Source organism: Varanus komodoensis, unplaced genomic scaffold (assembly GCF_004798865.1).
Source record: "Varanus komodoensis strain SLA01 unplaced genomic scaffold, ASM479886v1 scaffold19, whole genome shotgun sequence".
NCBI classification, from domain to species: domain Eukaryota; kingdom Metazoa; phylum Chordata; class Lepidosauria; order Squamata; family Varanidae; genus Varanus; species Varanus komodoensis.
Window position 1 is genome coordinate 10,649,954 of NW_025335550.1, and position 16,921 is coordinate 10,666,874.

General features: G+C 47.9%; 1 protein-coding gene, 1 long non-coding RNA gene and 1 other non-coding gene across 3 annotated transcripts; 2 read left to right on the plus strand and 1 right to left on the minus strand.

Moving 5' to 3' along the window:
- Positions 1-1,519: 1,519 nt before the first annotated feature.
- TRNAM-CAU lies at positions 1,520-1,592 on the minus strand. Its single transcript has one exon. It is a non-coding gene; the product is annotated as a tRNA-Met (tRNA).
- A 128-nt stretch (positions 1,593-1,720) lies between these two features.
- Positions 1,721-5,166, plus strand: LOC123022335. Its single transcript, XR_006414511.1, has 3 exons — positions 1,721-1,891; positions 2,555-2,851; positions 3,944-5,166. It is a non-coding gene; the product is annotated as an uncharacterized LOC123022335 (long non-coding RNA).
- Positions 5,167-7,471: 2,305 nt separating this feature from the next.
- MAP1LC3B (microtubule associated protein 1 light chain 3 beta) lies at positions 7,472-14,965 on the plus strand. Its single transcript, XM_044427992.1, has 4 exons — positions 7,472-7,621; positions 10,809-10,864; positions 12,067-12,173; positions 12,758-14,965. The coding sequence occupies exons 1-4, from the start codon at positions 7,582-7,584 to the stop codon at positions 12,930-12,932; spliced, it is 378 nt and encodes a 125-aa protein (XP_044283927.1). The 5' UTR covers positions 7,472-7,581; the 3' UTR covers positions 12,933-14,965.
- The last annotated feature ends 1,956 nt before the right edge of the window (positions 14,966-16,921 follow it).

Consider the following 16,921-nt stretch of genomic DNA (forward strand, 5'->3'; position numbering starts at 1 on the left):
TGCCGCGCCCCGCCAACCGGCGGCCGCGCACCCGGGGCCCCGCCAGCCTATTGGGCGCGGGCTTGCGCCAATCGCGGCCGCCTCCCCCTCGGCCAGACCCCACCGAACCGTCCTTCTCCCTCCTCGCCCCCGCCCCTCCTTCACCTTGCAAGCTGTCAAATCAGCCCCGCCCCGCGAGGCGCTATTGGGCCACATCCCGCTCCTCCTTCTCCCGCGGCCACGCCCCGCGGCTTGGGGGCTTGAAAGGGAAGGCGCAGGCCGCGCCCACACAAAGAAAAGCCCGCCCCCTCGGCTTTATGGAGCTCCGCCCCTTGGCCTTATATAACCCCGCCTTCCATGTTGCTCAATCATGCAGCTAGTCCTGTATTTAGCAATGAGGTTTTCTGCCCGACCCGAGGGAGAGTGAAAAATCGCAGGATGGCTCGGCTCGGCTCGGCTCGGCGCGGAGGGGGGGTCAGCCGCAGCCGACCGACAATGCAAATAATCTTCTCGGGATCATGATAACTTTTCTTTACTGACTCAGTGCTAGTGCGCGTCAGGGCTGAAAACATCAAAAGTGTCGTTAGTGCTACAAGCGCATGCTTCCCTTTCCACCGCAGGCACAGTCTCGAATAGACTTGCACAAGCAAATACAGAAATCCCAAATGGAATATAAGGGTGCCAGATCCAGACTGAATCTAAGCCATTTCTGGAACATTCGTACAAATAAAAACAAGCAGCACGAAGCATTAAATGCTAACTGAATACTATACCAGAAGTGCTAACTTAGCCAGATGGGGAGGAATTAAAATCTATCCCGGGGAACGTAAAGCTTTTGCAACCAGAACGTGGACAGACTCGGTCCGGTTTGTCTTTGCATCACGGATTGTTACTTCTGCGTGGAGCCACGTGAATCCGTGCCAGCCAGAGGCAGTGCGGGACACGGAGCCCCCGTCCGACACCCTGCTGCCCGGGGACACTTGCTGCAGGAAAGTCCAGGGGCCCTGAGGATCCCTGCACCTGATCCCTCCCCCCTTTAGCTGGCTTTTTGCCCACATGTCTCACCTTCTGCTGGCCCTGAGTCCTTGAATCCTCTTGCCCAAGGGTCCGCCCCCCCCCCCCCCGAAATGAAACGCATCCTCTCCCGGTCCATGCCTCCATTTTTTCCCCAAACAAAGCTGCCCCTAGGAGACAGGGTTCTTTGAAACATACATAGGGAGACTTTAGGGGACGTGTAAATTAGCATAGGCAAATATGTGCTTTTTAAATTTTGGACCTGTAGGCGATATTTACGGCCCCGCGCTTGATGCCAGCCTCCCCCCACCCCCGGGTGTTTTTGAGGTACCCGCAATCCTACATGGGATGCAATTCCTCCTCTGCACTCGCCCACGCGAAAAGGAGGGAAAACTGTGCAGGGCACACAGCGAGTGCGCACCGTACGGCGCGCTTCTCTGCTTCGCAAGGCCCCTCGCCGCAGCCCTCCCCGGGCGGCAGAGGGGAAGGCGCGGCGCGCCCCGGCCAGGGAAGAAAAAGCGAGGCGTGCCCCGTGTGAGGCTCGAACTCACGACCTTCAGATTATGAGACTGACGCGCTGCCAACTGCGCCAACGAGGCTGCTGCGCGAAGCCCCGCGCGGGCCGCCCTTGGTATCCATCCGCCGAAACGGCGGCCTGGGTCCTCCGCGAGCCGCGCGAGGGGCTGGCCCTGCCCGCCCCGCTTTCGCGCGGGCCCCCCGGTAGGGAAGGGGCGAAACGCGGCGGCCCCCGCAGCTCCGCCCGGGAAACGAGCAGCTCCCGCGCTAGCCTCGCCGCGCTGGGGGCCGCCCGAAAACCCTCGGGAAGAGCCATGGCAGGGAGTAAGGCGAGGGGCCCGGGTCTGATCGTCTTTTCCGCACGGAGCGGAAGTGCGCACAGGTAAAAGGCTTCTTTGCACAGAATGCCGACCGTGGACGAGGTCTTTGCAAGCATTTTCAGACATTCACTTCTAGGCGGGCACGAAAGACGCAATGAAATCGGATCAGGTTCCTGAAGCGGGAAGACTCGCTTGGGAAAACGGAATGCATCACAGCGTGTGGAAACATTTAGACAAACTCAGCAGAAATCGAAAGGGTTGAATGCACTTTCGAAAGGGTTAAATACAAAAATACCATCTGGTCTAAATATTATCCTAGGATAAGTAAATAAGGCACCGTGCCCGGCAAGTTTAAACAAGAAAGAGAGGCAGAAAAGGACTGTTTATCCCGGACGGGGCATGCCGGAACTTGTGGGCCTTTTTTCGTTCTGCCTGAATTTGCATCCCGAGTATCCAGTCGCAGGAGTCAACTAGCAAACGTTGCTTATGCATTTAGCTATTTGTGTAGTGTACTTTATAGGACACACGATTCACTAGTTCTCACTGAAGACTTTCATAAAAGCCATAAAATGCAGTACTCATCATAAAACGAATAAATAGCGATAAATCACAGAATTAACATTTACACGGGATAGCTATGCAACCAGTTTAAATGCACGACTAGAAGCATACAGTGTATAAACGGAAATAGCCTGCAGTCTAACCCTATTCATGTTTACTCAAAGGAAACTCCAAGGAGGCTTATCTTGACTGAGCCTGCAGTCCCATAACCACTGTCTTGGGGGTGTGCTTCACTGAATTCACCGAGACATACGTCAGAGGGCACATCTGCGGGCTGCACAGTGCGCGGAGCACTGCAGCCTCAGAAATACCTCCTGCTGCAAGCCTTTGCTCACACACCTGGGAGTAAGTCCCACCAAACTCAGTGGGGCTTACCTGAGCACATGCAGAACTGCGCTGCACAACGGCCGGCACGGTGAGAGGATACGGCACAGGGCTGCGAGCCAGGAATCCATGACCCTGTGAGTCACCACTGTTCTGACTGAACGCATTTTAAAAAATCGATAAGCATTAAAGATTTACTACATGGGAGACAGCCATCATCCCTTTCTCCCCTCATGAGGGACAGCTGCCCATCTGCAAACTGGGACTGCTTCCGCAGCCAGCGTTAAGGCCCAGAGATTGCCTCATACAAACAAGCTGGAAGCGGGGCAGAAGTTCTCAGCCTGAAGTGGGTGCTCAGTTTCTCAAAGCATATAAAGGAGTCCACCAGGAAAGAGTCAACATCATACAGAGGTTTCCTCAGGTGTATTTATTCTGAATTGTGGCTATTTCTGGCGAAATATTACCTGTATTGTCTTTTTATGACCAAATGAAGAACTGTGAATGAAATGGCCGGTCAGTTCATGCAAAGCCCTTTACCAGTTTGGTATATTCTGATGTTCTGGTCAACACCCAGCAACAAAATATTGCAGAGTTGAGAAGAATGCAGAAAAGGGCTGGGACAACTTCCCTATAACAAAAGCTAGCAAAACCGTTCAGCTTAGAAAAAAGGGCAAGCATAGCCAGAACTGTTACAATTATATAAAATGAGGCATGACATGGAGGAAGAAGAGAACGGCAGTAACGCCCCTTAAGACCAGAGCCCTCATGAATCTGAACGGTGAGGGTGGAAAGCCACTGGGAAATGAAGGGACTTCTGTACCCAGTGCCTACTGCAGAAGTGGCTGCCGCAAGATGAAAATAGGATGAAAAAGAAGGGCATGGCTCTTCTTATGTAGCCAGGGCTAGTCCAGGACATCTTACTGTCCAGTGTGCCAGATGCAAGACCAAAGATTATCTGGTCCAGTATTGTTACCTGTTCCCCAGAAGTAAAGCAGATGCCTCTGGAAGCCCATCAACAGTACATTCCAAGAAATTTGAAACTTTCCAGCCACTAATCTGTTGTCAGAGAGATGCAATTAAGACCTTTTCTGGGGGCGGGGGTTAAGTTCCAGGGTAGCTTTGCAGATTGCCTTTGTTCAGTTTCAGCTGCATGCTTTCTGAAAATTGGTCTAAAGTCAACATCAGTGGCAGGGCTACCTGTCTTCTAACGTTTCTTTTTTTCTTGGCAGGCTGCTCCTTCCAGCTAGCCATCGGCCAAGGAGAGCCATGTGACCAGGGGGAAAAATAAGTTCTGCTCATGATGAAATAAGTGATCGACCACATTATAACGCAAGGATGTCACACTCGTAATATCGCAATATTTCTGTGCTGATGCACTCACAGGAAATACTTGGCTCTGGCTCATCGGTCATTAAATGCCTGCTCATTTGCCATTGCTGAATATGATCATCACGCACCATCCGACAGTGGAAAGGATGCTTCCTTCTTAGTCATAAATGCAATGACAGAAATATGCCAATGGCAACAAAGAGTGTTGTGGCACCTAAAAAACTAACCGATGTGTTTTGGCACAAGCGCTCACGGAAGCTGTACATGCCACCAGATACACCAAATGTTCGCCGCAAATTGGTGGACCTATATACACATGCCGGGAGTGGGACATGGGTGGATGTAAACTCTGTTGTCAAGCCAAATGGAAATACAGGGAATACAAGCATGGATACTTTCTTTAGCAGGGACCATTCAAAAAATAGCTGGGTGATAACACAGACATGATTGCAGTAATAATTAAAAACCCCTTTTGTCTTCATTCAAATTACAGGACCTTGTGCTATGAATAATGATGTGTTTTTTTAAATCACACACAGAGACAAACACACGCATTAATCAGTTCTCCTTTTCAGTTATGTCTGTTATCACCCAACAGCAAGAAATTTAGTGCGTAATCTGCTGTACATTTAGACAAAGAGAAGTCCTATAGCTCCCAGCATTTCCCAGCTTGTAGGACCCACATAAAACTGTGCCTGTAGTCCCCCTCCCGCAAACTAAGAGGGCTACCCCTGTGGAAATTCTCAAGCACAGTGAATTGCCCTTCCAAGGTTTTTTGCTCCCCAAGGACCACCTTAGGATGGGAGATGAGAGCAAAAGAGGGCTCAGCCGGTTCAGTCCTATTACCTGAAGCCTGAATCAGAATACAGGATTCCTAACCACACCACACGTATTGACTGGACCACCGAGTGCCCGGGTGCTTGTGTTCTCAGCAGCACCTGCTTGTGAATGTCCTTGGTTAATGCTGTCATTGCCATTGTCAATACTCTCTGTTTTAAATTCCTTCCCCACACCCTGCTCCACCAAACTTGTCTGAACCTGAAACTCTTAAGACTCCTCCATGCTTTTGATAACTATATTCCTTGGGTGTTTATTCCAGAATAAATAAGATTTGTTAAGGTGCCACAGGGCTCTTTGTCATTTTCTCTTCAATAGGCTAATATCTGAAATTGATAACAATAAAGAAGAGAAGTGGTTTAGGAAAGAAAAGCAACAATAACTGGGAATAGGGTGGAGCAAGGCTGGGACAAACACCATATGCTTGCTCTCCTCTGGCAGTCACACTAGACTGAACAGACCCCTGGCATGGAGAGACTGCCATCTGTCAGAGCCTGAACAGTTAAGGTTTCCCTGGGGCTTATTCTTAAAGGGTCTGCTTCCCTAGGGGAAGGGTTTGCTTAAACAATAGAACTGTAACCGAGAAGATCAGTATGGCCAAGTTACTCAAGAAGGAAGACCTACACAGACAAGGCTGGCCCTCTTGATGGCCCTTAAGGGCTGTAGCTTAGCATTGGGAAGTACGGAAACGCATGTTTCAGCCACACCCCACACTCAGCCTATATTCAAGCTGGGTTCAGAAACATGATAACCCATGTTTCAACAGAAATGCATGGCTCAACAACCCACACTGAAACCATGCTCGACCCTTTGGGAGTGGATGCTTGTGTCAAAGTCTGGCGGGCTTCCTCCCATGGGCTCCCACTGGCCAGACCACATATCCTTTGGGTTTGGCAGGCGGCATCTGGTGCGTGGCGGAGAGGAAAGCAGCTACGTTTCTCCAGAGACACTCCTGTTACTGCAGAGAGGATCCTAAATGAACCGATGAGTCAGGCTTCCCAGTATTGCAATGTGCCTATCCGATTTTCTGTTGCTGCAGAAATCCAGACAAGGTAGAAAAGACAAATGGGATGAACCTCCTAGTGCTGCCTGGCCGAGAAATATCCTCCACTGGGAAATCTGGAGAGAGTTTGAACCCCAGAAGCCACCACCACTAAACCGATGGCTTGGGCAGACAATGTGTTATTTTCTCACACACTGCGAATTTAAACTGTGGCATTTAGTTGCACAGTAATTAAGTGTGGTGTGTGATGGACATCAGCTTAGATGTATTGAATCCCTCTTTAAAGCCATTTCTGAATGCAACCCCTAGAGATCAATGTGTACCCTCCGCAAGCTGCCTCTGAACACCAGTTGCTGAAGGCAATGGTGGGAGAAGGTAACTGCCTTCTTATCCTGTGAGTTTTCCATGGGAAGGAAGATGCTGGAGGCGAAAGAGCTTCTCTGATGCGGCAGGACTAGGAAATTAAGGATACAACCCCACACAAGTTTAGGCAGAAAAACAGCCTCTGGTTCCCAGTATGCCCCAGACAGCATGCAGGGAGTCACCTGGAGGCTGAAGCCACACCTAGGAATAAGCCCCATCAAGCTTACCAAGACATGTATGATTGCGGTGCAGGTGTCCTGGACAAGGTTGTAGCACCCAACACACCACAATGTTCTTTCATTTATTTAGAAGTTCTACTGTATGCGCTTGTAGCCTTCCTTGTGTGTTTGAGTCCAACACAGATTCACTAGCCATATACTTCTGAGAAACCAGGAGGGTGTAATTAGCAATCCCTGACACTGTGTCTTCATCATTGTCCAGCTCTTTTGGAGTTAATTTGGTTTCTTTAACAGGCAGTCCGTGGACGTAGGCCACCTGTGTTTAATCCGGGGAAGATACTCTGTTCATACTCAGAGGAATAGCGTTTTTGTTTGCAGAAACCTCACTTCAGCAGAAGGCCTCCCCACCCCTTCAAATAGTGAGGCAGGGACTTATCGGTTTGCATCTTGTAAACTTATCCCCCTTAATGGGAGGTGATGGGAGGCGAGTTACCCGCACTGGATCCGGGAGGCGGGGGAGGAAAGCACTCCGCACATGCTCAGAAGATGCTCCCTCTTCCGTGTTATGCTTGATGAAGACCACCTTCTGAGCTTTTTAAACCTGAAGGACTAGCGGCGGTGAGCCTCAAAGCGCCTTCGTATCCACGCCTGAGTCCGCGAGGGCGCTAGCGGCGGGCGCCTCCCTCCGCCCCGCGCCCAGGCCGCGGCGAGGCCCAGCAGCAGGCCCGGCCACCCACCCTCCTTGGAGAGTTACCAGGGCAACCAAGGGCGCCGGGAGGGCGGCCGCGCGCGCGCTTGTGCGCGCTGAGGTCACTCGCTCGACGCCTCCACGCTCGCACCTCCCGCCTTGTCTGCGCAGGCGCGCTTGCGTCAGGGACAGCGACGACCCCGCCTTCCTCCTCCGCTTTCCGCGGGGGCTGTGGGGAATCCCGTCCTGGCGCACGCGCAGTATCGCGCGGCGAGGCGGCCGCGGGGAGGAGCGGAAGGGGCGACGGCGAATGACCTGCCCGGCCCTTGCCCGCCTCCCGCGTGACGCAAGACGCTCGAGAGAGGCGGGGCGACGTGGGTCAGCTGACCGCGGACGGAGGTTGTTGTGGATGCTCCGCGACGCTGAGCGGAGGGAGTCGCGGAAGGAGCCGTCGCCGTCGCCGTCGAGATGCCCTCGGAGAAGAGCTTCAAGCAGCGGCGCACCCTCGGTGAGGGAGGCAGCCCCGATGCGGGGCCCCCGGGAGGGGAGGTGGGCGGCTGCCCTTCCTCCAGCCTGGCGCCCCCCCCCCGGGGCCATGGACTACCACTCCCAGCATCCCCGGTTGTAGGCCAAGGCCCCGGGGGGCGTCGGGGTTGAGGGGGAAGGGGGTGTTAGGCATGGACGGCAGCCCGGAGGGGCGCCTCAGCGGGAAGGGGGGCTAGGGCCGTGCTGACGATCCGTGTGAAGGGAGGGCCAAGGAAGAGCCTCTGGAAGATGGGGCTTGGGGGGCTTTGTGGGGAGGGGAATTGGCTCCTTTGCTGTGGCCGAAGGGGGCGGGGTGGGGCAGAGTCCCCGAAGGGGGGAGCTGTGCAGGATGCATGCGACTGAGTACAGAGAGCCTCAGCCTGCCGGTCCCCTTTCTGCCCAGGGGAAAGGCAGGCTGAGGCTCGGGGGGGGGGGGGACAGACGCCCCCCACCCTCGACCCGCAGCCCCGTTGCTAGGAGGATGAGCCGCCTTCTCTCTGACTTCAGTGTGGGGCTTCCTTTTATTATGCAATGAGGGAAAGTGCAGGGTGTGTGGTTGCACTGCTGTCAAGTCAGCACCTGAGTTTTGCGGGGGGGGCGGTTAGAAGCTTCAAGGAAAAAATAAAGTTCTCTCTCTCCTAATTTGTGTTCTCTAGTCTTGCCTCTTGGGCGGATGAAGTGAGGTGGCATTTTTCTTCGAAGCTGAGGGATGGAGGCCAGCAGGCAAGGGGTGGCTACGTGGGGGGGTGAGAACGGCTAGCCTGTTTTTGTGTCTGCCGCTTTTGCGTTCTTCCGAGAGGCGAAGGAGGAAGAAACAGGCCTTGGAGTCGATCTCTTCCTTGTGGCTGGCAGCGTGCCCATCTTTCACTTCTCTCCATGCCCCCTTTTTATAGCACTTATGGGGCCTTCTCGTTTGCTTATCTGTTGTCAAGCCAGTAAAGATGGGCTCTGGATGTCTTGATTTTGCTGCACTTGTGATGCTTGTGTTGTCTTGTCATCTCGATTGTTTTGTGTGTGGGGAGGGGTGGCAGTTTCATACCGAGCCTCCTCTAGGGTCCCCTTCTATTAAAAGGTTTTTCCTGGGTACTGCCAGCACTTGTAGTCCAATCGTTAAGTTTGAGCCAAGCCGTTCTTAAACTCGGATGACTGCTGTGTCAGGTTGTTGTTGCGAGGAGGCAGAGGATAATGTTGAATCATTGGGCCACAATTTTCCTAATTCTGCTGATGACTAAAACATGCTTCGGAGGGTGACCTCTTCCGGACCCGAGGAGGAAGAGTTCATGGAAACATTGGGCAGTTGTTCCTGTACCTCTTTGCCCTAAAGGGAGAGAAAAGTGATTGTTATTGCAAAGACATGCGAAATGGTTTATCTTCTAGCAAGTCCTCCAAGTTTAGCTGCCTAATGTGATCCAAAAAGCCTCATGTAACAGGCTCTAAGTCAAGTCTAGATGCAAGATTCTCTTTCCTGTTCAGCGTCGCTCTTTACAATACAGGAAGATGTTGGTCATGTTTTTACTGCTGTTTTTGTCCTGCCTGAACTGGTTTTCCGGCTTGCTTGCACACTGGAGGGAAACAAGAATCATGGCTTTGTTTTGCAGCTGAAATTGAAAGTAAAGGTCACCCTTGCTGTTTGTTTTCCTTTACAAAGCAGTATTAGATACTTCAGTGCTATGGGCTTAGTCAGAAAATCATCTCCAAATGGAAGCTCTTTGGCTTTAATAAGAAAGATCGGGTATATTTAAATTGCTTCAGAAAAGTTAATATTGTATTTTTACATAGGATATTTGCTTTTGTTTCTGTCTCACATCTTTTCCATGGAGTTCTGCTGTGTTTGACTGCTTAGCAGTAGAAAGACTTAACACATTTATTGAGACATACATATGAAATGGAATCTAGTGTGTGAAAGCTTTTACTGTAATTCCTTAAATCACTACAGAACTTTTTCAGTGGATCTCATGTGGGGACACACCAGCTTCCCAAGTGTTTACTTACCTAGCCAAGGAACTGTCTAGCTTCAGGAAATAGGCTGTTCTGTGTGCCTTCAAAAATATTTCTTTGCAGGCACGTCTGAATCTAGGCATATACACTTGTTATTTTGTCCAGCACCTGCCTTCCTAAGTCCAGCAGGCATGATGTTAGCTGGCTTGCTGATTTTAAATATAAGCAGGATTTAAAAAAAAGAAGTGGAGCCATTTAAAATGTAATGTATATTGCAGGTTCTATATTAGAATCACCAGCACAGGGAAATGCAAAAATTGATCTCAGCTTCTCGTGTGAGAAGACTTGGCAGACACGCTATTGAATAAGGCCTCCTATGTGAAGTCGAATGGAGGGAAACGGTCTCTGTTAACCAAGATGGCAGTGGAAACTCTGAATGAGCTCGGTTCCTGTTGGCTTTCCTGTCTGCATTTATGTTACAGAAAGTATTAGGGTTTTATTTTTCCATGACAGCTTCAGATATCCGCATTATTTCTCCCTCTATATGCCATCCCATTTGGCATAGGTATTAAGTTGTGCTAGGCCAGGAGCGGGCAGCCTGGGTCCAACTCCAGATCTGCTGCTTATTTGGTGGTCTCTGGGCTTTTCTGCACTTTCCCCCATCCTGAGAAGTTGAAATGCTTATCCTAAGGCTGAGTTACTGACTTGAAGCTATGTGGTTCTTTTTAAAGAACATTTTTGGCTTCACACACCACATCCTCTGAGAGTTTTTCTGGAACAGAATTTGGCCCTCAGTCCAAAAGAGCTTTGGCACCCTTTTCAAAGCAGACCATTAAGCAGTTTTCCATGCATCGTACGTGGGCACAGCCTTGCATTTAGGTACTAGCCTGGTAGTCACAGGCAGGCAAACACGGGCTGGCTAGGAAGAGAGCAGCTCCCCCCATCTGCTTGCAGCATAGAACTGTCCTTTCTCTGCCAGCTTCTACTAGATGGGTGAATGTTTTTTGTAGGCTAGTAACCTTTGTGAACTTTTTTATTAGTCATAGCTATTGAATTATACTTGGGTAGAGCAATGTGGAGTAGTTTAAGCTCCTTCCACTCTTGACTACTGTCTAATGCAGGGCAATGAAGCCCCACAGATAGTAGCATGTTCCGACTAGGTGGTTTTGATACGACAGCTGGGTAATGCCTCTCCAGGCCTTCAGGAACCATTCTCTTCTTCCACCCCATAGAACAAAGAGTAGAAGATGTCCGACTTATTCGAGACCAGCATCCAACAAAGATACCGGTGAGTAAACTTGTAGTTGTTTTGTCTGTTTCACAGTGAAACTCATTTTAGCAAATCTGCGTGTAAGTAAACAAAGGAAAGGACTTTTGGGAGTAATGGGAAATTGAACTTGTAAGTGGTCAGGACAGGCTGAGGATAGCTTGTCCTGGCAAAGATTCATCTCTTCCTATCTACATAATTTTTTGCTGGAGGAGGCAGGGGTTTCTTGGTTGTAGCCACCTTTGGTATAAATTAGTTGAAGGGAGGGAGGGAAATAAGCAGTCTGGATTGGGAGGTCACCCTTAAGACAGCAAGGCCGGTGTCAAGGGTGGTGGTGGTGGTGGATTAATCCGCCACATTCTCCATCGCAGAGTTCTCTGCTCCCCTGGGTGAATGTGTTTAGAGAACCTCTATGCCAGCTCTCAGCAAACTGACAAACTGGGATAGTATGCAATAAAATGATTTAAAAGTAAGTTGCAAGGAAGAATGGCAGAAACAGAATTAATCCGAGAGGAACTGAACAGAACTAGTAAACAAATTTAAAATAAGCATAAGTTACATGCTGAAGGGCAGAGGCACTTAAATGGGTTGACCCAACACCAAAGGATGCTTAAATGGTCAGTGTTCAGCTTTGATACAATAGAAGTTGTCTTCTTCACAGCTTAAAAACATTGAACAAAACAACAGCAACATGCAATTCCATTTTTACATTTGTCATATGGTCTTCCTATTCAGCTCAGTGCTGGCCCGTTCTAATTCATGGCAGCTCCTCTCAGCTCTGCTTTAAATAGGTTTTACATAACCACCTCAACTTCTTTCAGTAGTACCTTTCTCCTTGTGAATGATGAATACAGACTGTGCATTTCCCCTGCTTTATGGGAAACAAGAATGATACCATGCTGTAAAATAACAGCAGATCATTGTTGGCCACGTACACTGTTTTCCAGTTCATGTACCTTATTATTTTAAACAAAGAATATTCTGATGGAGACAGCCATGCAGATCCATGCTTTAAAGGCTTTGCATTAAATATTGCTAAGAATGCAAATTGGAGGAGACTTGCAGGTAATGCACAGAGATGGCAAAATTCCACTTCTGAGGTACAAATAAGAATTTCAAAGGCATATATTTCTTTTTGTGCTAGTACAATCAGAATGTCTACTTCTCGATTTCCTGTGCATAATGAAAACTTTTACACTGCATCTCCGATTTTTTCTGCTCAGGTAATTATTGAAAGGTATAAAGGAGAGAAGCAGCTTCCCGTGCTGGATAAAACAAAGTTCCTGGTCCCAGATCATGTCAACATGAGCGAGTTGATCAAGATTATCAGGTAGCTGACCTTTCTGTTATGCAGTAAGGACTCCTGTCTAGACCCCTAATTTATGTGAAGCAGGAGACTTCTGTCCGAATTAAAATTGCAAGATTCCTTCAACTTTTCCAGCAGAATGTCTGAACAGGGATCTTGTAGTGCTTGCCAATTCCTCAGCCCTGCCGTTCTTGCAGCAATTCTGTAAGATGCACACATGCCGATCTGTTCCTGGGGCGTGTGCATCGAGCTGGCTCTGGACCTGCCACACTCAGGCCCCCGGAAGCTTGTTCATGCTGGAATGCAGCTTTCACTCTGAAGGCAAAGGGGTCCTACTCATCCCTTTAAAGACCAACGTAGCTGCCGGTCCCTGCCCATTAGTGTTGTGTCGGTAAGGAGGCTGCTTTCCAAGGCTGGGTGCTATTAAGTGTATTTTCAGTGTTTGCATAATTTTTCGATGTCAGGAGAGAGAAAACTCATCACTGAACCTGCAAGCTCCCAAGACGGTACTTCATGGTAATCGCCTCTTAGGCACCAGCGTCGTGAACTCCTTGGCCTCTCCGCAGGGAAACTGCGTTTTGTAATGAAGCCTTCTTGCTATTTTCCAGGCGCCGCCTGCAACTGAATTCCAATCAAGCTTTCTTCTTACTGGTGAACGGACACAGCATGGTGAGCGTCTCCTCACCCATTTCGCAGGTGTACGACAGCGAAAAGGACGAGGATGGATTCCTGTACATGGTATACGCCTCGCAGGAAACATTTGGCATGAAATCCTCTGTGTAGACCAGGCCCAGCGGCTTGTAGCCTAGGATAGGTTTTGCCCCTCCCTCCCACAGGAAAAGAAAGGGATGTTACTGGCCTGCCTGGCAGGTGTTTTCATCGTACTTTTGTTTTGTTTGTGAATATTGAACAGATGAGTGCCAGTATGGACAAGCAGCCCAGCTCTGTAGACCTGCTAGAAGTCTGCACAGGCACACTTGCTTTTAAAAAGCCTCTGGAATTTGACTGAATCCATGCTGCGCGTGTTAAGTTGCCAATAAAAGGGATGTTTGCTTTACTCCAAGCATAGCGGTTGGGCTGAATATTCGTAGCAACCTGAAATACATGTGAGAGACATCTTCTGTTTAAGCTTGTTTCGGTCCCTAAAAACTGTTTTTTTTTTCTCCAGAAAGGGAACAAATAGGAGTAAAAGTTTGCTTGCTTTAACTCTTTGTTTTGATAAGCCAGTGCATGTGGTGGAGAGGAGGGGTGTGTGAATAATTCCCTCATCCTGCTACCTTAGAAGATAGACATCAGATTGCTAATTATATTCCAACACTGCAGCTTTACTCTAGTTTTAGAAAGCGCGTATTTTAAAACTAGGTTATATATACACTTAACAGTTATGTAAGAAACTTCTGCTTATCAAGAATTTGTTGTATTTTATTGTACACCTCCAAGCATTGTTCCCCTCCCCAAGCCTCGGTAAGAGAGAGCCTTGTTTCATGCTTCAGATGGCATTGGAAATCTTGAAGAAAGGTTCTGAAAGCAGGGATTTGAGGGTAACCAGCCGGAAAAAGCCACACAGTAGAGGTTGGCTGGCCTCTTGACCACTCACACTTTTTAAAATTTAACATACTGATCTTTCTACCTGCTAAGCCCTTGTTCTCTGTTGGAATGGATGGCATAAAGAACAATTTTGCATTGTATCCTTACTGAAAGTCTTGGCTTCCTTCGGCCTAAGTTCCAGATGCAGTGAAATTCCATTTTCCATTGTGGGCACAGTCTGAAGTTACAAAAAGCAGGTGAAGAGTCTTCAAATCAGTTAGATTTTAAAAATTCTTAGTTTCCTAACAATTATATGGGAAATAAATCTTTTTTCTGTAAACAGGGTATGTCCTATGCAAAAGGAATATTCAGATGTGTGTCCCACTTCTCTGTTGTAGTAAATATATCCTTGTATATTAATGTGTGTGAATTTAATTATAGCAAGCTGATTTCCAGGGGAGGGTAAGAGCACTGCTAAATTTTGACACTTTGAAGAACATCAATCTTCTGCAGCTTGTACCATTACATGAATCCATCCAGTGCTTGTATCTCCTTTTAAATGTTCATTGTGAGCTTCCACCTCACTGTTAAAGTTTTAAAAAGTTTTTTATTCAGTTGAAGGTCTTCACGATAGACAGCCATCTTTAAAACTGTTGACTGATTCTTGTACAAATCTTTAAAATGCTAATATGGAGGATTCCAATCCACATTGATTAGAAGTTGTGGTTAATTACGAAACCCATTTAAAAATGGTCTTAATGCATGGTGTGCGAAGAACAGTAGACAGAATTGAGCAGAAGTCAGTGCATTCCCGCTACGATGGCTTGGCCCAGATGCTCTTCCTGTTGCAGAACCATATCAAAATTAGGAGCTTCTGTGGCTTTAAAAGTGATATTTGTACTCCGGAAGAAGCCGGCCAACTTGAACTGTGGAACGTAACCGTGTCCATTTCCGAAGGATACTTGATTCCAAGTGAGACACTGAGGCAAAGGCATGTTGGCAGCAGGAGCACCAGAGAGAGCTCATGCCAGAGGAATCTGACTGGATAACGTCCTGGGCTGAAGTGAAGCTGTTCTGAATCCTGCAGATCCGCCATGTAAATGGACAACGTGCAGAAAACAAGCTGTTGGACAGCTTTGCGGTACCTGCCTACAGCCCCCAGTTTTGAAATAATGCATGTTTGTGAGCCTTTGGTTGAACCAACAGAGCTTGTTGTAAGCTTGATTCTTTCCTTTTGCCTCTTAACTGAAAATAAAAGAACCTATTAAAGTGAGGATGTCTGAAAAAGACACTACCGTGGTCTTTTAATTTTTTTTCAGTACATTAAATTTACTCAGATAAAAACATTCTAAAAATGTACAATATTACCTTTAACAAAGCATAATAAAACATAAAAATCCCAATACCAGAATACTTGACATGTACAATTCAAAATCAAATTAAGTGAATATTAAATATTTACAAAACTTTTAATATTTATATAAAGTTACATGCACAATTTGTAATACTATATGTAAAAGAAATGGCTCGAAATGGGCAGAGAAGTTTCCTTCATTCCTAGTGGAAAGTTACGTCTGAAAAACACGTTAACCTGCACTTTTGAGACCCAGGCTGCTCCTCCATCGGCAAGATGCAGCCGCAATCCCAAGGGTACTTAACGCTGCAAATTGTTGGTAGCTTCCTGAATTACTGTCGTTCTTAATTCCTGCCTTTGGCCGTATCCAGTCAAGCAGCTTAAGAGGGTTCCCGAGATGGCTAGCGACAAAAACATCGTCTAAGTTGGCTGCAGAGACTAGAGCTTTGAGCGTGAAATCGCATCCTGTTCACGAAAGGGCTTGCCTCGTAGGAGAGTCGAGATGGCGCACCTTCGAGAATTTTGGGCTGAAAAGCAGGGCTCTTGAGTTCAGAAAGGCTGCCCCCTGCTTCGGCACTGAGCTGCGTTCGTGCATGCCTACTCACGGTCTCTCGTCATGGTCCTATGCAAACGCTCCTTCTCCAACTCGGTGTCTTGTGCCAGTGTGGTAGTAAGTGGATGCTTGCTTTGATCCATCTACACTGCAGTTGTTGGTGGGTCTGCATGACGTGCCCCCTTTCATGGCATGTTGACACATATCCTCCCAAGTCCTTTAGTGCAAAGTGCCAGCCAAAATGACAGTTAGTGTCTTAGAAAAGTGTCCCGTTTCCTCTTCCACTTGAGGTTTGCTGTAAGCGCCTCTTCATGACACGTAGTCAACAACTTGGGAAAAAATAATCAAGTTTTAATATAAGCTTGCCTTGTAACTCTCAGATTGATTCTTTTAAGAGTAAACAAGGCAGTCAGCTCCCCAAAGCTTTCCTCCGGTAGTTCCAGTTAGTTGTAACTTAAATTTGAGCAGGACAGTTTCATTTGAAAGCAGAATGGTGAGCTGAAAGTGTTTCTCTTACCTGAAAGAAAAGTACACACTTGAGCATAACAAATATAATCAGGGCAATTTTCTGGAGATTTTTCCAAATTAGATGCCTGATAAGAGCTCTTTGCTGATCCTGGAAAATGTGTATGATTAAGTTATTCCTGTTTAAAAATAAGCATTTGGCTTTTAGCACACGTTCCATGCCAAAGAAAAGATTCTCAGCTTTAGTAGTAAACATCAACTGAGAGATGCAGTACAGAATGGCAGGTTGTTGTAACATGTGGCAAGGTCATTAAGGCAAAGTAAAGGTCTCACCGGTTTTGCAGCAGCGCTTTCGACGGTTCCCAACAGTAACTACACAATAGCAGCCTCACTAGTTCTGGCGCTGCGAGCCATTGTTTAAGCACTACAGACTGCTGCTTGCAAACAACTTCGGCTGGAATTAGTTCCCACTGAAAGAAATGGGTCGCATTTCTCATTGCCACCTCGTCAATTTCAATGGGAAAAATTCCACTAATGTAATTTGGATTGCACTCTATGTAAATACTACTTCTGAGAAGCCAAAGTGAGGATGTGGAAGTTCAGTCCTTGACTGCATAAAAGCAACAAGGTGGGCTTCTAGAGGCCCTCATAGATCTTACAACTTCGGGTCCATTTCTATGAAGTTGAGAAACTGCATGAGCCTCAGGTTAAACCTTTCCTGATCAGAGGTTAGTTTTACACTAAGCCATGATAACTCCAGGGAAGGGAATACCATTTTCTGCCCGTTTCTCAAGGAGATAGTAAGTGTAAGAACAGAGCTTACCACTGCGTTACAGCAGAGTAGAGTGCTCCCTTTTTCTGTTATTCCCACCG